General features: G+C 40.8%; 1 protein-coding gene and 1 pseudogene across 2 annotated transcripts in view; both read right to left on the bottom strand.

Moving 5' to 3' along the window:
* Positions 1-224: 224 nt before the first annotated feature.
* Positions 225-21,366, bottom strand: part of LOC110055370 (protein argonaute-2-like) — a 39,008-nt gene continuing 17,866 nt past the window's right edge. Inside the window, exons 8-15 of one of the 2 annotated variants that reach the window (XM_089270648.1) lie at positions 16,510-16,780; positions 13,756-13,893; positions 13,036-13,210; positions 12,395-12,569; positions 11,167-11,514; positions 8,822-9,613; positions 692-891; positions 225-596 (exon numbers count right to left, since the gene is read on the bottom strand). In XM_089270648.1, the coding sequence (XP_089126774.1) occupies positions 512-596; positions 692-891; positions 8,822-9,613; positions 11,167-11,514; positions 12,395-12,569; positions 13,036-13,210; positions 13,756-13,893; positions 16,510-16,780 (2,184 nt within the window). In that variant the 3' untranslated portion in view covers positions 225-511. Of the gene's footprint in view, positions 597-691; positions 892-4,339; positions 7,576-7,938; positions 8,139-8,821; positions 9,614-11,166; positions 11,515-12,394; positions 12,570-13,035; positions 13,211-13,755; positions 13,894-16,509; positions 16,781-21,366 lie in introns of those variants that run through there. The other variant, XM_089270649.1, reaches the window with a different exon arrangement.
* On the bottom strand, positions 16,975-20,287 carry LOC149105586 (uncharacterized; annotated as a pseudogene).

The following is a 21,366-nucleotide window of genomic DNA, read 5'->3' on the forward strand; positions in this document are numbered from 1 at the left end:
CGGACGACATAGCGAACAATGAAAACAAATTGACGCCATTTTTTCCGCGCGTGTTTTTTTATAATGGAGACTGGAGCTAGTTCCCCCCAATTTTTAACCCAGCATGCCCCGCAACTTCCGGTAGAAATCAGCAGGAAAGTGGCCGAACACAATTTTCGCGCGCGCTCTTACTAGTGCGATTCAGAGCGCGCACAAGGATTACACACACACACAAAAACATGGCGTCGATGCAGCAATCATTTTATTTGCTCAATGCCCTCGCTATCAGAGCTACTTTTCTTCACGATTGAACACAGTGTATTGATGGTTTAGGCTTTTGGTGGAGAGGATTTTTAGAAAACATAAGGATGCAACAAACCCAGCAATTCTCAATTTTTTTTTGGTTACCGAAAGAACTCAACTCATTAGAATTTCACGAAATTTGGCCAGAAAATACTTTTGCAAATAAGTAGCTGGAGTATTGAGAAACATTTAAATTTAACAAAGTTGGAAGAATTATCCGGCTAAATCTTCACGTAAAATACATGGCTCCATTCATTCTGTCGCTGACTTGAATGGCTCTTGCAGACTTCTCCAAATCTACAGTATCACCGCCCCTAAAAAGTTGAACACGACAACAATTAAAACAAACAAACAAACAAGGCCATGAGAGTAGAAAACTTGACGAAAATCTTGCCACAAAAAAAACTACCTTCCATTTCCACCATTGGTCACATGGTGTCTAGCTCGGAATGCTACCAAATGTGCATAATAGGCAGGGGCTGGCATGGAGACACTGCGAGTGCACCGTGCATATACGTGACACAGCTGATAAGTGAGCTCTTGCAGATCGTCTGCTGTAAAGGCGTTATCGTCGTACAAAACGTGATAGTGTGTGGGTCGGCTTGTTCCCTGAGGAGAAATCAGTAACCATGGTAAAATTGTTATTTTACAGCCTGCAAAGTCTGAGGCAAGGTAAATATCTTGTCTAAATCAAAGATTACAGCTACGTATTACATAAGTTGATGTTTAACAAAACTGATAAGAGGAGAAGGGCTGTGGGAGGAGAGGGGAATTATCTGAAAAGTTAAAAAAAAATAAGAACATTTTATATTACCAATAAGCAGCATGGTCAGCTGAAAATAAGTTCATAAGCAAAGGCAAGGAAAGGAGGAAATGACCTGATTGACTGCTTCTAAACAGACATGTACAAGCGGGTGGGGTGTGTATAGAGGAGACAGATAAATAGACAGACAGACTGACTGACTGACTGACTGACTGAGAGACAGACAGACAGACAGACGAACAGACAGCCAAGCAGGTAGGCAGGCAGGTAGGCAAGCAGACAGACTGACAGGCGTAATGAATGATTGGTTGATAAAAGAGCGCCAGGGGTCCATAAAAACAAGTTTTAAAGTGGTTCCCTTTTAGATGATCGAGATCAACCTCGTTCCTAGGGTCTCCCGGCCCTCTCCTACTCCAGGGGTCGGTGAGGTGAGAGACCCTGGGAATGAGGTTGGATCGAGATCAGGACCTGTGATTCAAGATAACTCGGATCATGGTGCATCAAAGGAACCAATTCACCAGTTCATTTGATACACTACGATTTTAGTGATCTTGGATTACAAATCCTACTGATCCAAATCTTCCAAAAGGAACGTACAGTACCCTGAGATTGGTTTAACTTTAGGGTTTAAGTCCAATATGCTATTTTACAATAATTTTTTTAAAACAAGAAGGTAACTTGTTCATCACAACCCAATGTAATGCAACTTGGAGTTTCTCACTGAGTTAAAGTAGCAAAAAAACTTTCCCAAATGTTACACAGTATCAAATTACCTGGATTCCAAAGTGGCTGCACAGATAAAAGTCAAACTCATATGGGTGTGTTATACCACTATCCACTGTGGTGCCTGCAGGTACATTCTGAGCTTTGCCTGAGGCATCTCGTTTGTCTTCACAGAATAGTCTCGTGTGATGCCGCTTCTGAACCACAACAAATGTAATTTTTGGGCGATATTCCTTTTCCAGCATCATACAGGCCTCCTGAACAGCACGCACTTCATGAACAAGAACTTGGTCAAACTGACCCTCGCTGATTCCATCACGATAGAAAATGATCTTGGACGGCTTTAGCTTCCTGTTGGCTATGTAGAACTCGATAAGAAGCTCTTTCACCATGACTGCCAGATTTTTAATAATTTCCTGAGCACCTCCTGACTTCTCGTGTCTCTGCGCTCGAACCCGTGCGCAGTATTTGGTTGCATCTTTATCCATACTGGCGACAACAGCAGCGATAGATGGAATCCCATTTTCAGTAGGTGAGTTACATCAGCACCAAAGATGATGACAGGTTCTCTAAACACTGGTGACTTCTTTGACGGATCAATAACATGATTGATTCCACCTAGTTTGGAGTTAATCTTCAAAGAGATATTGGCACAGAGTTGAGGTTTCGCTTGTTTCACCAGTTTTGACTGAACGCACTGGGTTGGAATTCCAATCACATTGTCGCCCACTCGTTTTATCTCTGAGTATAGATCTTTAGATTTCTCTGGCAAAACAGCCATGATAAGCTGTAGTTCGGGGGGATCTGCTGCCCATTTGCAAAACAGTCTTTCCACCTAATCAAATGAACAAGTAAAAACTTCAGTCTTTCAGCACTGGGTGGTTGTCAATACATTGACAAGCCACTTATAACTGTACAGTCCGCCATGCTGGAGGACCCTTTTGACGGCTTTGCTATGTGTTTTCCTTCTTGAGGGCAGGCACTGAAACTGGTTTCGCTTTCTTTTGGTTTTGTTTTGTTTTTGTTTCGGTTATATCTCGCTTTTTCTGAACGCCAGGTTTAAAATGAGGATGCTTGTTTATTTGAAGTGTTTTTTGTCAGTCTTGTCGAATTGACTTTGACAAAAGCCACTGAAAACCTTTGTACATACTATAACACTTTAAGGAAACATTCCCTTTCCACTGGGTACAGACGTCATTTGCTGACAAAACTGTCTCAGATGACCGTCATTACACCAACGGGGAGGCGCAAAACAAACTAAAGCCCAGGTTTGAATGCGAGTCCCACGTGGAATGATTTGTTTCGCAGGTCCCACGCACCATCCCGTGGAACTAGTGGCTGGTCTTGAGGACCAAGGTTGAGCTTAGGTGCAGGAAGGACTCGACCATCCACCTTGATCATGTCAGTGCTGACTGAAGTCTTAAACTCCTCCTTTAAGTACTTACTACTAGCTCTCATCATCTCTTGGGCCTAGAGTACGAGATAAACCTGACGTTTAAGAATGTTATCGCTCATTGTCACATTAGTAGCTCCTTTGCTGTTGTCATTAGGACTTGTCCTGCACCACTTCAGTTGAAACCTTCTTTTTACAAACTGTGCCCATTCTTGCTTAAAGATTTTCCACGATTTTTTGGCCGTATCAAGTCACGTGACCTAAGTTACATAAGTTCGACAGGTCAAAAATAATCAGTTTAGGAGATGTATTTGTCTACCAAAAGTTTATATTGTTATGAACAAAGCCTCAGAAGGTAGACCACCCCCTACCTTTTTTGAGGAATATAACTGCTGACCCAGGCCTTAATTTACCTGAGTGTACGAGGTGTTTTTAATAGATAAATTCTCGATTTCGGCATTAATAACTTGCGTCATCGATGAGGAGACTGTGCATCAACTTGCTTTCCCTTGCTTTTCCTGTTAGTTCTGCCCTGCGATTTCCCGCGCTATAACCTTCAGGAATTTCTCCTATTTTCCGTGCGTTTCCGGGTCAGTTGTCTCGTCTTTCTCCCCTTCTTCCTACTTGCAAACGGCAAGTTCCCTTGCACAATCCTTGTTCGTCCCCGTGAGGAGGCCCCGAACATTCCCTATGTGTTCCCTGCCGCCCTGGGAGACTCTCCTCCGTAAATGTCAGGGATGCTTGTCGTCTCGCTTAGTGGTGTAAGTCAAGGATTTTATTCTGACTTCGCGTGCCCTGGACGTAACGTTCTTAGGAGGGGGTGCTCTACTAAGGAATTGCATAACTGACTGGTGCGGTAAACAAATTTTAAAAGCAAATACGAAGAAGTCTTTATTTCAGGGAGGAGTGAGCACCCCCTGCACCCTCCCCTTAGATGCCCCCCTGCGTCAAAATATCTTTTAGGGTGCACTCGTAGATAAAATTAAATAAGCGCTGTCTTTTCTGTTCGCTGGTCTAACTCATTTGTTACATTCCTCTCGCGGAGGTCTTTTCCTGAAAAGCGGCCAGCACAAAAAAAAAAAAAAAACTTCGGGGATGAGGGTGGGTGAACTACTTCTCGATTTTTCTCGCTCGGGGGAGACACAGGGAGATCAAGACGAAATTAGTAGGCGTTCTCGTAAAGTCTCAAAGGGAAGTGTTTTCGATTTAATGTTTCTTTCAAGCCCTAGCTAGTTCCATTTAATTAATTGCGGTATTTCTCGGTGGCTTTGTACTTTGCAGGATGGCATTTCCTGCACTGTATTATTCCATATACGATAAAACATAGATATAATGGCTCGAAACCGATTCATTATTCATGATTAGTATTGCCCGGATCAAGTGAAAGATAACTACAAGTAACCCAGAGCCAACACTAAACGTAACTTTATAGCAAAATGTTAACTGTTAACGAAATCCCGGTTAAAAAAAAAGTAGGGACAAAAGACACACTGCGTTGACTAACATGACAAAACAACGCAGTAGTAAAATCTTCTAATTATACTAATACTATTACATGGCTTGTGCTCGTGTAGCCGATCTAACGCGCGCTCTGATTGGCTAACTGTAGGGCATAATTCTCCCGTAGTGCCAAAGGGCCGATCACGGGCCTGCAAAGACTGAGCAAAAAGCCATACATTAAACAACGTGTTAACCATGAACGTCCGGTCTTTTTTCCCATATTGACCTCGCTGTCGCTCGCTCAATACGGCATGGCTTGAGATCTCGCCGTAAATACCTCACTCTCGGTACGTTAATAAGTAGTTATTAACGACCGAGAATGCCCAGGCTTAAGCTACATGTACAACTAATAAGCCTGTTGGGTTTTGGAGGTCTTTCCGTCATATCAAAAATGTCACTGTTTTTTTTTTATTTTATCGTGTAGCACATAAATGGCAATTGTTTACAAACTAATCAAGTTTGTTTATGACTAGAGACAAAGTCAAGGTATTTTAATTCTTATTTCTCTGCTTTCTGTGTTAAGGTGATTCCTCAGTATTGCATTGCGCATCCCTACTGCGCTCGATTTTCGCGTCATTAGGGCGCGCAAATGAGCGCGTGTACTTACACAACGAAAGAGATTTCCCTCAAGCTAATTTCGACAGCGAAATAAATGCTGCATGTTTTCTCTTAAACGAACACGGTGACCTATTGTTTGGTTTTTTTTTTTTTTGGTTTGTTTGTTTGTTTTTTTGCATAAGTTCAATGAAAAACAGTATCCTTAATAACTGAGAAAAAATTAGCAGAAATCTTGGCTACTTTCTTGGCAAATGAAATAAATTCCACAGAGGGAGACAACGGGCCCAACAGCGCATGACCAAATTGTTTCCTTTGAGGATAAAAAAATGCAGGGTATTTGCAGACATTTTTTCTGGGACGTAGATGAATAAGCAATCAAAGAAAGTCAAACTCTGTGTGATATAACGCGCTGCATTGAAAAATAATTGAGCTTATTTGTTGCGCACGGAGATTACTAAGAGTGACCCAATTAACCCTATTTGTCAGCATGGTGGCATGAAAGCGAGCACGGTGACACCCTCTTTTTATTACGTTTTTGATGACTCCTTGTCCTGTACCAACAGCATACCAAGTTTCACCGGAAATCTATGGCGGGCTCTTTTACTAGGGAATCACCTTAAGGCTGGAGCCCTATATCAAAATCAAGTCATTTACACATTTAGACATAGTTAACAGAGGGAGCCCGCTAAACATCAAGAAGCAAACAAGATTGTTTTATGCTCATTGACTATGCATGAATTACATAATCGGCATGCTTCTGTTGGTTGGTTGTATGAGCATACATAACCACCTTTTCTATTCTGCCAGGTTTTCTGCAGTCAACCCCCAAAATAGCCAACCAAAACATTGAACAAAAAACTATCAGACCAGGTTTCCTAACCATTCGCTCTATTAACTATGATTTAGATAACAACTGAATTTACGAATCTCGGCATCAATATCCTAGGCAGTCTAGACATAATGACTTCAGCTACAAATAATTCGTTGTAGAGACCTACATTTACATTTTATAATTCCCTATTTACTAGACAAAACGATGTAACGAACTACATTCTTTTTTGCAGAAACGCAATTTAAACTAGTAAATAGCAACAGAGGACTGTTAAGGACGTTCGCGCGAAAATTCCCCCGTCGATAGATTTTTTAAAAATTTTTACGGCTGTCAGATGAGTTACTTGTGACAGAAATGCAAACAAACAAAAAAAAATTGTGGGTCACCGACTTCGTTTTAGAGATAAAGCGTGTGGAAAACTAACCTGATTCACGTAATTCAGCGTGGTCTACAGGGTTTATAGTTAAAAATATCGAAGGTGAGTCAACGGAGGAATTCGATCTCAGTCATATTTTGTAGAAGTGGGTCTTTTGCGTAAATAATTCCAAATTTTACCAACGTTTTCACAAAACTTAACCCTTCAAGAGGCATTTGAAACCGTCGCAGCGATAAACGAAGAGCTTAAAAGAATAGAATTCGATGGTGCATTTTGCAAAAAATTCAAACTTCTAGTCGATAGATTTTCTTCATTTTTTCGCTAAACGTAGAAAATTGTAAGAGAAAATGATCCATCAAAAGAAAAATAGGGATCACCGAACGTCCAAGATCTTTAAATCCAAGCAAAGCTATAGCAATGGCCACCTGCCTTACCATTTTCCATTTTGTTACTTAGCGCGCGCTGGCATGCACGACGTGGCGTGTGAATTTGCGTGCGCAGTAAGGATGCGCAGAAACAATTAGCGCGAACGTCCTTAAAGCTACAAAATGATATCTTTGATTAACCTAGATTATTTTGTGACACATCCACTACTAAATTTATCTTTTAAGTTATGTATTAATGTCGTCGAACTTTATTCGTAATTTAAATCCTACTATACACTTCACTTCATTACTTCATTACTTCATTGGGGCAATGCTTATCCGGGTGGGGGACTCCCATGTAAAAAGGACCGGGGGGTGCTTGTCGTAAATTTTGAAAAGAACCCATAAGAGGTATCAAGATCCTCTTTCGTGGTCGGGGCTTGAAATGATTTTCAGCCCTAAAAGGTACCAATTCTAAAACAATACATTATCTCCTGTCATTTTTTTTTTTTGGGGGGGGGGGGGGACCTTAAAAGGCACCGTAAAAGCTCCCTCTGTGGACCATTTCAGGCCGAATACCCTAAGAGGTACCAAAACCTTACTCTTAAGCCCTAAAAGGTACGATGACCACCCCTGTCCTTTTTATATGGGAGTTCCCCCGGGAATGCTAACTACATGTAGTATTATCTGTTAATTCTTTACGCAAAATACATCGCTCCTTTCATTCTGTCATGGACTTGAATGGCTCTTGCAGATTTCTCCAAATCTACAGTGCCCCCGCCCCTAAAATGTTGACACAAGAAGAATTACAAAACAAACACGCTAGGCACGAAAAAACTCGAAAGCGTACGTGGAGAATTTGATAAAAATTACAATTGCAATATTTAGAGAGGAAGCCACATCAGCCTTAGCTGGGTTTCATGCGGGTTCTCTATCCTGGTCGAATTGGAATTTGGAGATGCTGGTTTTTGTGGAGGGAAGAAAACCGGAAAAGCCGGAGAAAAACCCTGAAGGCGAACCAACAACAGACTCAACCCACATATGGCACAGGGCCGGAATCGAACCCGGGTTACATTGGTGGGAAGCGAGTGCTCCCACCACTGCGCCATCCCGGCTCCCCATAAAATCTTGCCACAAAAGGCTTACCTTCCATTTCCACCGTTGGTCACGTGGCGTCTGGCTCGAGATGCTACCAAACATGCATAATGGGCAGGGGCTGGCATGGAGACACTGCGAGTGCACCGTGCATATACATGACACAACTGATAAGTGAGCTGTTGAAGACCGTTGGCTGTAAAGGCGTTATCGTCGTACAAAACGTGATAGTGTGTGGGGCGGCTTGTTCCCTGAGGAGAAATTATTTTACGCCCTTATTATCTAAAACGAAGTCACATTTACGTAATACATACAATGTAAGCTAAAGTTTTACAAAAATGATAACAGGAAAAGGGCTGTGGGAGAAGAGGCGAATTATCTGGAAAGTTAAAAAATGAGAACTTTTATATTACCAATAAGTAACTTGGTCAGCAGAAACTAAGTTAATAAGCAAAGGCGAGGAAAGGAGGGAATAAATTGATCGACTGCCTCTACAAAGACAAGCAGTTGGGATGTGTATAAAGGAGACAGATAAACAGACAGACAGACAGACAGACTGACTGACAGACAGACAGACAGACAGACAGCAAGAATAAATGACTGGTTGATAAAAGAGTGTCAGGGGTCCTTAGAAGCAGGTCTAAAGGTGCGTTTTTTAGGATGATCAAGACCAGGCCTATGATCCAAGGTGACTCGTGGTACATCAAAGAAATCATGGTGCATCAAAGAAACCAACGAATCATTGTCCACAGTGCATTCACCGGGTCATTTGATACACCATGATATCTTGGATTTCAAGTCCTGATCCAAATCTCCCAAAATGAACGTACCCTGATATTGGTTTAACTTCATGGCTTATATGCAATGCGCTCTTTTACAATGAATTGAAAAAAAGAACGTAACTTTTTCATAATGTTACATAAAGTCAAATTACCTGGATTCCATAATGGCTGCACAGGAAGAAGTCAAACTCATATGGGTGTGTTACGTCTCTGTCCACAGTGGTGCCTGGTGGGACATTCTGGGCTTTGCCTGAGGCATCTCGCCTGTCTTCACAGAAAAATCTTGTGCGGTGGCGCTTCTGAACCACAATAAAAGTGATTTTTGGGCGATATTCTTTTTCCACCATCATACAGGCCACCTGAACAGCACCCACTTCATGAGCCAGTACTTGGTCAAACTGACTCTCGCTGACTCCATGACGGTAAAACATGATTGTGGATGGCTTACGTCCCCTGTTCGCTTTGTAGAACTCCATAAGAAGTTCTTTAACCACGACAGCCAGATGGTTAATAATTTCCTGGGCACCTCCTGACTTCTCGTGTCTCTGCGCTAGAACCCGAGCGCAGTATTTGGTTGCATTTGCATCCATACTGGCCACAACAGCAGCGATAGATGGAATCCCATTTTCAGTGGGAGAAGAGTGTGTTACATGAGCACCAAAGACGATAACGAGCTCTCTAAACACGGGTGACTTCTCTGATGGATCAATCACATGATTGATTCCACCTAACTTGAGGTTTATCTTCAAAGAGATATTGGCACAGACTTGAGGTTTCGCTTGTTGTGCCTGTTGAATCTGAACACATTGGGTGGCAATTCCAACAACAACGTCGCCAACTCGTTTGATCTCTGCATAAAGTTCCTTGTCTTTGTCTGGCAGAACAGCTATGATAAGCTGTAGTTGTGGATAATCTACCGCCCACTGAGAGAATAGTCTTTCCACCTGAGCAAACGAGGAAGTAAAACAAGAGTTCATTGTATCAGAGCATATAAAATTCAAGTTCGCCTCTGCATTAGTTCTTAATTCATCGCCTATATGAAATAAACTATGCGCATATGTTTATGGGGGCCTGAAATCCATCAAAAGTCCAAAGATAATAATCAAAGATGTGTGAATCTCTCCTAGCTCCCTTTCAGTAAGTCTGGTCAATCGTTCCATTTGGGTTTCAAAACATTATTAAAACAAGAAGGTGTTTCCTATAATCCTCAATTCAGGAGCCAGCCTTAGTCCTAGAAACTGTAATCAGAACCACATAAGGATTTCTGGCCTGTGGATGGGAGAGTACTCCAGTGCAGACTTAATCCTAAACATATTTACACGGGTGCACTAATTTATTTAGACTAAGCTTTTTATCTTCAACGACTAAGAAGGGTAGGGGGGTGTGGGTCTGCCACTTCCGTAACTTAAAGAATATTACAGGAATGATCAGAGGCTTACAGGTTATACTACGCGTCCAAAAAATGTACCATTTGACTTAATGAACAGGGAACATAACATCAAACACGATGAAAATTACGTCGTGATACAATCCAGATAGCCGCAATCTTGGTTCGGTCTTATTAAATTTCTTCGTTTTTACAAAACGTCAAAAAACCGCCAAAAATGACTGTAAAACAATCAATCCTAAGAGTACTAAAATATAATGGAAAGAAGAAAAATTAAACAAGAAAATTGCAAATTTTAAAAAACACACTTGTCACAGTATGGTTGGCAGGGAAAGTTGCGAAAACAGAGACCTGTCATACCATTCTCGATCAATTTTACATCATGTTAATAAGTTTGGCAGCTTTTACTTAAATAAAATGATACAAACGGTAGTATCCAACATGGGCACTTTCCATCCCCTCCCCCCGGACTAAAATATAGTTCAAATATTTCGAGATCTGTTCCTCGAACAATTCTTAAAGGAAATCATTTTGACTCCAACCAAAGGCCCAGAAAATTTCAGTAGCGTCTGATTGCCTGCAGGCCAAAAGTTGTCAAGTAGCATTCACCGTGAAATAAAGTTTGTCCACTGCTGTTTTGATATCTACGTAGTCCTTGTTGAACCATTGAACATTAAAAACAATAATCAAATCCTTTAAGAGAATGTAAACCACACATTTTAAAGTATTTTCTAAATGGCCCTAAATCCAATTTTCGAGAAAAAAGGGTCTCCAAGGTTTGTGGAGAAGCAGTCAAACTGAATTTGATAGGTAAGAGAAATTTATAAGCGTTGCATTGTGCGGGGTACCCAACAATTTATCAGAATCAGAACCAGTGTTAAAGGAATGATCAATAGGCAGAGAAAGAAGCGCCTTGTCCAAAATCAGAACACATAGAAACTTGTCAGACTCGAACACTTGTCCTCAAGATGTTCAACATGTCAACTGAAATTTTGGGCTTCTTGTGGCTACATTGGCTAGAGGGAAATGTAACAAAATGTGCTTAGCACCAGATCTGCAATAGAATGGATATTTAATAATTATTAAAGTAAAGTTTTTGACAGTTCTTACATCGCGGAAGCTCCTAGGATATTCCCAAGCAGTTGGTTGCTCTGTCATCAGCATGCCCTCTCGACTCGACACAGACGCCATTTGGTTACAAAAGTTCCTCAGCTGATCTTCGCTACACCTACTGGCAAAACAAGCTAAGGCCCATGTGCTAATGCGAGCTCCCTCGTGAAGCAAATTGCTACGCATGTTCCAAGAACCATCCCGTGGAACCAAAGCTTGATCTTGTGGTCCAAGCCTGATTTTTGGTGCTGGCAGCACACGTCCATCTACCTTGACCATTTCACGGCTAACCGAAGTCTGGAACTCCTCCTTTAAGTACTTACTACTGATTTGCATCACTCGTTGGGCCTAGAGGGGAACGATCAATGAGATATTTGACAATAACCATATAAACAAATTTACAATACTATGTAATAGCAAATGGCCTTTTGCTCATTTCCTAGCAAAAACAACAACCTTACAGGATCGTTAAGAATCTTTAGTTAGGAGATCTCAAAAGACCTTCTTTAGAAAATTGAAGATAATGATCTTTCAAGGATTCTTAAAAGATCCTTGAAAGATATTGCAAAGATCCTTACATGAAAGATCTTGTAAAGAAAGATCTTTGCAGTGATCCTCACAGAGTTTCAAAGGTTTTGGCAAGATGTTTGAGCAAACCCATTTAAGGTCATTGGCGATCTTTTAAGATCAGATAAAGATCTTTGAAGTTCCAGCAGGAATTGTGAAGATCTTGACCAGGATACTTAAGGATCTTTATCAAGATCCTGGAAAAGATCATCTTGAAGATCGTCAAGGATCCTCGAATGATTTTTACTATGGGCTGCTATTGGTAAGTCCGGCAACATTGCCATGAGTAGGGGCAACGATAGCCTCCCACGCAGACGCTCTTAGGGCTCGTCTGCGTGGGAGGCTAGGGGTATGAACAAAACAACTAAAATGTCCAAAATCAAGGCTATCATATAGAATGAGTAGCAGAACCTGCTACTCGGAAGTCTGAAAATATCGGACTTCCGATTGTATTGCGCACGTCTAGCTGACAAACACCCGGCTCAGTTGAGTCGCTAGTGTTGTACTTGTGCTCTTTTCTATTGTTTCTCAAACCAATAAAATTGAACCTGTATAACAGTAACGGAACTCTCGAGAGTCACTCATTTCTTCAAGATGCAGTAGGGAATGAAGACTAGAGGAATGAGATAGCAGAGCCCTAGGTGGAATTTAACAAACATACCCAATACTCAATGTCCCGCTGTCGTTCAGGGGCAGGACGAGCAGTACTTCTGATCATGTTTGCTGTCTGTTCCTCTGATAAATTACTTTTTTGACAAGGAATGATGGTACAGACTTCCATTGGCAGGTAACGGTCCTTTTTCTGGCCAACTTGTAGGCAGGGTAAGTGAGGATATCTGAAAGTAAGAGAGTACCTCTTTTTATTCTTTACTTTGTCGATTAATTAAGATTTTTCTTTACAAATATGAGTGGAAGATGTTCTGCAAAGTCTCCACTCAATAGCTGGTTTCCATATTATTGCTTCAATCGCTGTAATAAAGGTTCAGTGATCGCTACGATCATAAATCAGGACAAAAACTCTTCAACGAGTGTAGCGATCGTAGTCGCAACAATTGCTAAGGTAGACGTCAGCATTATTTTGACAATCATAGTATTGATCGTTGCACATGATCGTTGCAGTAATAAGGAAATCACTCATCAGAGATTGACAGAAGCAATCGCTGAGATGAAAATTATAGTTGATGTAATTTGTACTTCTGGAAGACTGTCGTCATGTAACTTATTTGTTATTTAAAGCACGTACACACAATCAAATAATGTACCACAAATTTTGCAAGCTGCAATTTGATTGTTAGTTAATACCTCAAATGCAACTGGTATTTACTCTTAAAATACTCTGCCACAGTTGTTTTGCTTTTGCGACCAGTTACTCCATCCTCAAGTTCAAACTGTAGCTTTTCTGCGGGATCACTTGATACTCCCCATACGTTGTACCTTCTCTTAATAGGAGCTGCATGAGTAGTTTGTATACGGATTCCTTGAGGACAAAAGAAGGTATAAGTACAATTGTTCATGGACGGAAAAACAGTCACTCCCCTTTATTAATCATATAACTCATGTCTTCTAATCCCAAATTGAAATTTGTCCCGTAAGACCTCACTAATCAAAGTTTTAGAAAGTCCTGCAACCCAAGGATACATATAATTTTATTCATGATTTTCCTCAGCACTGATAATCTGTGTTAGAGGTAAATCTTTGCATCTAGTAAGAGCTAGTCCTATTCATACTTTGTTTCTGCCTGCCGTCACTGTTTTGTTGAGTTCTTGTAATGGTAAACACCAGCCCCAGTTGTTTAGATAATTTTGTCCGTCGGAAAAGTGCTATCAAGTGAATAACTGTTGATAAATAGTTAAGTTATCCACTGGACAGTATTATCCATCCTTTCAACAATTAGGACCCCAGATGGATCAGTTGTACAAATTTTACTTAATAAAATGACGCATAAAAGAAGGCGTGTAACAATTAAATAAAAATATAAAACTTTACGCCATATGATGCAACTGAGATCGTATGCACTCTTACCACGTATGGCCTTCTCAAGTTTATGTTTATCCAGCAGAAACGGACGGTTTTCAAGACTTTGGGGTGTTACACCCCGTCCAAGAATTTCACATAGGAAGTCTATGACGGGTTGTTCCTTGTAAAAACCTTTTGCAGAGGCTGAAATAAAATTACCAAGAAAAGGATGGCCATTCAATATTCGATGTTTAATTGCAGACACAAGCTGAATTTATGTCTACTGGGCATATATGGCAATAGAAACTCAAGTAATATTTAATAGCAAAAAAAGCAAGAACATATATCTGTCTGGATTCGCAAAAACATAGCCACAGAATTTGATTTGTCACTAATAATCTTGATACAATTCTGTCCGATAAGCCACAAGGCTTATCGTAGCTCAAATAAAAGGAAATAACTCTCCTGTATGCCTTTTGAGGCCAGGAAGGCTAAATTCACCGTCTTTTCGTTGAATCATGAGTTGCACCATTTAATTAAGAGTGCTTTTAACATGGAATTGGAGTCTAAATCAGAACGAACGCAAAACCGCGGCGGAGAGCTGATCTATAGCTTTCTAAAACCTGCATCGTCCTAAATGGACTGAACAAGAGCTTCCTACATCGAGAATCGATCGAACTTCAAACAAACTAGGCCATATCATGAGTTAGCGAAGACTCAACATAAACAACGCAAATAAACTTCTTCCGCGCTAGCGAATCATAGACAGTTCTGATAGTTAGCTAAGCCGAGAACGCCTAAGATTGATAAAACAAGGAAATTCTACTCACAATCAACGTTTGACCTAACCCTCTTCACTCTGCTCTTGGCCATGTTTTGCTCGCAAATAGCAATGTCCCGGATGTGCTTGAATTTTATCGAGCGGGAAAGCCATATCCAGTCTTTAGCCAAATCAAAGTTCAGACCAAATAACGCCAACAGCAGCTAGAAATGTCTACTCCATTGCAGTCTAAGCCCTAAATTTATTTGGCTAAAGCTCTTTGCTGTCTAAAGCAAGCATAACATTATCACCAGAGTGCAAACGGTCAAAAATTACGGGGCTAAATGACGTGCCGTTTCAGTACATCTTATGATCAGGGCCCTTTCATGTACGATAATGGACGACGTTTCCTAGAAAATCGTTAGACTTGCACCTTCATTGGACTTAATGATGTCCTCGGGCAGACTTCCTTTAGACAGCAGTCATAGGACGCTAATCGGTCGGCTCCTCAGTCACCGCGCGAACTGAAATTCAGACGAGTGAGGTCTGGGCTCACCAATTAAAAAAAGGCAGGGGAAAGGGGGTGGGGTTAGCGCAAAATAATACTGACCAAAAAATAAGAAACAGCAAAAATTTCTTTACATTTCATGCTTGGTAAGCTCTACAAGATGCTGCCATTAGGAAAGCGCCTCTTCTCCCCTCAAAAAAACAGAAAAAAACAAAAACAAAAACAAAAAAGCAATCACAAGCTAACGGAATGGAGGGGTTCCAATCTGCGGGCATGTTTCTGGAAAATCAGACAGATATATTTCTCAACTTTTGGAAGAGTGATCTACTTATTTCAAGTATTCAATGTCACCATAGTTAATAGAGGGGACTGGTTATGAAGTCCGGCAAACATCAAAGGAGCAAACAAAGACGCCACGATTTATGTTGGAAGGCTCACGACAGTGCACAATCTTTTGCTTTGCGCTCATACACTATGCATGAATTACGTAACCAACACGTTTCTATTGGTTAGTTCCTCAGTACGGAGTAAACAACTATTGTGTTTTGTGCACCATCAAGAACAAAAAAGCGAACAAAAACATACAACAAAGAACTTTGTCGGGTTTCATAACCATTCCCCTCTATTAATTATGATGTCACATAGTGTAAAATTCATATGCACGTGTTATCAGGGGCGTAGCTAGCCTTTAAGCCATTAGGAATTTCCGTAAAAAATATTTTTTTAGTAGCCGAAAGGCCATATTTTCTTTTTCTTACTATTCAATAGCGAATCACCGCTAAATCAACGTTTTCTTTTGAAAAACAAAAAAATGGCTTTCAATCAATCTTATACACGAAAAAATGCTGAGAGGTTATTAACAAAGCAGAACTTTGAAATAGTTTTGCGCACGAAAATATAGTTGACTGTTGTTGTTGTTGTTGTTTTTTTGGACGTTGGCAAGATTTGATATACAACTTACGCTGTACAATTTGGGCTTAAATGGAAAAAATGGCTGGTTACGCCCCTGGTCTTGAGTTGATATAATCATTGAAAATGTGGGTATGGTAAAAGTTTGAGTACAGGCATTTACTTTAATATTATCTTAATCGATCTTCAGGGCTGGCACTAATTTTGGCAGTGTAAAATCGACATCTACTTCAAGTAAGGTTCCTAGTGTAAGACACATTTTATATTACGGACATTAAGGGCAGGATATTACGATTCTATACTCTTCAAATGTTTTTTTGTTTTTTTGTTTTTTCTAAAGAGTAATTTCCCACAATTGTGAAAATGCAATAGTCTGTGTACGTGAACATACCTCTGCAGTGGTATGTGACTGAAATAGCGATAATCAAAAATTTCAAAGAAGAAAGAACCATTGTGGTGTGTATTAGACAAAAGTGTATCACCACAGTAGAGATGCTCTACATGTTTTCGCTTAGACTCTAGTGCCAAGTTTTCCATCAAGTAAAGTAGCTGAAAAAATTGGCCTGGTCTCTCCCCTGACCCTTAATCAGGACAGCCCGCCCTGCAATGTACACGCGCTTGTTAAAATCATAATCTTGCTTACCATCAATGTTCACCAGCATAGCCTTCCACTCAGAATGTCTAACACTTAAATAGAAACCAAACAGCACCTCACACCCCTCACCCAGGGGTCTCCCTTGGCAATCAAACGGGAAGAACGATCGCCCCACAGGTGTGAAACAGAATGATGGCATCTCCCGCATGATGCTGTCTAATGCCTGCACTGCATCTTGAGGCACTTTTTCATTTTGTTCATCACTCAGGAGGTTATTTAATTCACGTAGACCAACTTCTGCTGCAAACTGAATTTTAACCTATAAAAAGAATGTTGGAAACCTTGTCTTGTGTAAAAGGACTTACAAAATTGCACATAACATTCCTTGCTGAATTAGTAATATTGCACGGGATCTCCTATACCAGTCTTATTCTGAGTCAGCTCTCTGCACCATCAGAAGTTCAACTGAGCATTTCCAGAAATATCCACGCACCACATGGACGATCGCTGAAAGGTAGTAAGAGTAGCTTATTGGGGGCGTAGCCAATCAGATTGCAGGAAAATTTGAATGGATCACTCAAAGGCCGGATTTGGCCCACGTGATCAACATTTGGCAAACCTGAAAATTCACCCTAGTATCCTTTTTTGATACAAATGCCGGTAAAAACCTTAAACCAATCAGACGTTAGGAGTTTGCCCACATGACTTTACAATCACGCCAGCACCGGAAATGTGTCACGATAGGGTAAAAAAAATCGAACTTCTAAGCATTTTGACTCAATGAATCTAACTACGCAGAGGTGAAATAAGAAAAAGAGCTGAAAGTGAATGCAACGAACAACGCTTCTATGGCGTAATAAAACAATATATTTAGAGTCAGTGGCTCTTGGCATATGTTTAATTAAAAGGTTTTACCGACAGTTCATACTCTATAGATAAAAGCCGTGGATGGTTTATAAACTTTAAAAATACAATAGGCCATCGATCGATCAACAAACTTTGTTTGACTTTGTTGCTATGCGTTTTGGATGTTGGCAAACTGACTGATAAGGATTGGAAAACTGATCCAGGACATTGGTGAATCGATTTAACACGTTGGCGAACTGGTTGTTGGCAACCTCACACGTTGGCGAAATGACCGGTTACTGGCAGGCGCTTGGTCGTTTCACTTGAAAATTGAAACTCGAAAATTATCTCAGAGAGATCAAATGTCGTTTCATATCGCTGGATTTTTTATGGTAAAAAGCTTGTCTATTTTTTAGAGAAAAATATTCTCAGGCAGGACGGCGTTAACCAGTAGCAGAGTGCAAGTGTCGAGCACAAGTGCGTAACCTGTGTATCCCACGCCTTGCGCTTGCCCTTTGAGCAACGCTTTTAAAACTGCTTGTTTGACATAGAAAAGAATTCACACTATCGATAGCCTGTTTACGGTCTCCCTTGCAGCTCGAAAAACTTAACACTTCAAGACTACAGTTTGAAAACAAGGCAAATTGAGCTCTTATCAGTCATCAAAAATATTTCAGCGGAGGATAACAGCATGAGTGTGAAGTAAAAGTGCATGGTCCACACATCGCACTACTCAAAATGAACCTACGATCAAGCCAGCCATTTTATTTCGCGCTCTTTATTCTCTTTATGGGCAGGCCAAAACCATGTTTAAGACAGAGTAAATGAGTGTGGAAAAATCCGTCTGATCACAGGTAAAAGCTCGCTTATTGAGCACCGCTTTTCATAAACTGCTAAATGTATCGGCCGTTTCCTCTTGTTTTGTTTTTTCCCCAGTACACTTCAATTCCGCCGCATTTCATACTCGGAAAATAAAATTGCCTGATCACAAGTTAAGCTTTTCAAACCGCCTGTTGTACAGGAAACTATTTCGATAACTCAGATAACGTTTCTACCAATGGGAGTTGGTTAGCATTTTAAGTTAAATAATGATATCGCTGTACACAAATTCGCAAAACGCTTTGTGAGGAGTGCGGACCGCCTTTAATTAGTGGGCTAGTGTTAACTGTATCGCACCTTAAGATTTACTTTAACGCACCCAACCGTCTGATTGACAAAAGCTGAAATCTGCGAAGAGACTCAAGTATTCCCAAAGCTAAATATGTTAACCAATCACAGCCGACTAGTTCTAGACATGCAAATTATTATGCCGCACGTTAATAAACTGGGCACTGTAAGTACATGTCGGTAAAGACAATGGCATTTTGAACAATGGCAGAAGTTTGACTGTTCCCCTGGACTTAGGCTGTTCTCGAGGATCTGGTGAACGTATTTTGGATCTGGCTCTTGCATTGAGTCAAAAGATGAGAACACTCTAGGGGATGCGTTTCCAATTTTATCTTCTTGGATGGCATCCTTCATGAAGGACCTGTCTTTTAGCGACCAACAGACGCCTTGGTTGACTTCGATTAGGTCGTAGTCAATTGCCAGTGGTCTAAACAATTCGCACTACGGGTCGGCTAGAAGCACCACCACTTTTCTTATTTCTCAAATGTGTCTAGGCTTGAAGAATTCATGGGTGGCAAGAGTATTCATAAACGCGCAGGCCTCACATTTGTGCCAAAACGTATACTTTGCCCTGCTTTCCTTCTTGTAGATCTTACCCCTGTAAGTGGCGTAATTGAGCTTTTCCATTGCAGTGGAAATGTCGTTTACCAGGATTGTCAGCTTATCTGAGAACCTCTTCTGGTCGTTTTGCGCTGCGACGCTCGAGGCTGTGAATCCGAACTTGTCAATTTGTTACTTCGTTTCAATAAGACGTTCTATCGCACTGGCCAAAGATGATTGAAACTTCTTGTTAATGATAGTAACTCGCACTACATTCTCTTAACCAACCTCTTCCAACTCTTGTGTATTGATTAAGTTGATATCATCCCCAATAACTTTCCTGGCTCTTGTTTGTAGCAATACCTATACGAACAAAAGAATGAGGTCCTGCACATGTTGATTTTGTGGTCTTTAAAAACCTTGTAAAGCTCTTTCATGGCAGGACATTCCTTTCCTTCTTGGAATTGAACCTAAAGGCATAAGGACGAGCGTTTTAAAAACTGTGTTAGAATTTTACAAGACTTTTACTGGCTTTCTGACTCTTCTAGCCCCTATGGTTATTCCAGACAGACAGTACTTTATTCAATTGCCATGTATTTTGTTTTCCTTAAGACTGTAAAATATCTAATTGGCTATTAATAAGTGTTGCTTTCGTTTCTCAAAAACGTCATAATGTTTACACCCATAAATAAACAGTCTGTATGAAAAAAACAAGATGCTTTACCTGATCCACAATAACGTCTCCTCCACAATTCAACGACGCTTTGTGCACAGAAATCGGACTTGCGGGAGCACCGTTTGGCATTGTTAGCGCAACCCAGTAGGAAGGGCTTTGTTGACAGAAGCCAAATTTCCATCGAGCTACTGCTGTGAAGGGGAACTAGGTGCTAGGTACTCCTCATGACTTAATGCATTCCCCTTGCTGTTAAATCATACTACAAGTTCCCAGGCTTCAAACTTCTGTATTTCAGGGTTGGAAAAAACCGGATTTTCGGGATTTCAAGGAAATGTGAACAATAAACAACCATTATCATATTACTTCCCTTCATTCCTGTAAGTATCTTATATAACATTATTATAATATTATAAGATACTTACAGATACAAAGAGAAGTAATATAGTAATGGCTGTTTATTATTCACATTTCCGGGGAATCCGGAAAATCTGTCTCTTGCGCCATCTCAAATGAACTCCTTGTGGCTTAATGTATTCCCCTTACTGTTAAATCATACTCCAAGTTCCTAAGGCCCGCTCCAAACGCCGCTCCACTCATGTGCCGAACCAAACTTGATTAAGTTTGACTTCAGAGCGACTTTGGAGCGACGGATGGTTCAGACGGCGTACTTGCGTCGAACTTAATTCGGGAAGCCGGTTGTAACAAAGTCTGTCCAAATAGAAAAGCGTTTCGCTGTTATTATGCTGTTATAGCAATATTTAGGGAAGCAAATTCAACCTCAAGGTTCAGTGTTTGTATTTAGACAGGTTTTCTCCCGGTTAAATCGACTTGTTAAAGGGAAATCTAATAAGCTGGGCTATTATCACGAAGAAAAAGTAAACAATGAATTTGCGATAAAGAAACTCGCTTATACAGTCCCATTTCTCATAAATCGAAGGCATACTGGTATTTTGTTGTCTTTATTTTTAGCGATGACTTTGAGCTTCATGCATGACTGGTCACGCCATTCAATTTTGAGCCAATCACGAGTCCCGTTATATGAAAAATAAATTACAGTAATTTATGCATTAGATTCGACACATGAGGAGAACGCCGTATGAATCAGCTGCCGCTCCAACGTCGCATAGTGCGACAGACCCTGCCAAATTTAATGTTGTTTGCCGCACCAAACCTAACCTGCCGAACCAAACTGATTCAAACGCCGCTCTTCTGCCGTACTAAACTCATCAGTTACGTTCGGCGCATGAATGGAGCGGCGTTTGGAACGGGCCTAAGCTTCAAACCTCTTTACTCGAGGGTTGGAATAGTCGGATTTTACGGATTTGATGGAAATATCAGTAACTAAAATCCATTATTATATTACTACTCTTTTTTTCTCCTCCTCCTCCTCCTCCTCCTCCTCCTCTAACTCCTCCTCCTCCTCCTCAGATTCCTGACATTTCAGATTTGTACCTCTCTTCATTGCTTTGTTTAATCCTGTGATATCTTTTCCTGACGCCTGACGCGACAGAAAAAAACTGACCCATCAGATGATGCAAGACGATGGGGGATGGGGGGGGGGGGGGGTGGGGGAGAGATTGACACGTGATGACAGTCGACGCGAGGGAGAAACGCTGACGCCATCAGATGACGCGAGACAAGCAGAGGATGGGGTTCCCCATTCCCCTCTACTGACA

Source organism: Orbicella faveolata, unplaced genomic scaffold, assembly GCF_042242905.1.
Source record: "Orbicella faveolata isolate gen_17 unplaced genomic scaffold, um_ofav_v1 contig_34, whole genome shotgun sequence".
NCBI classification, from domain to species: Eukaryota; Metazoa; Cnidaria; class Anthozoa; order Scleractinia; family Merulinidae; genus Orbicella; species Orbicella faveolata.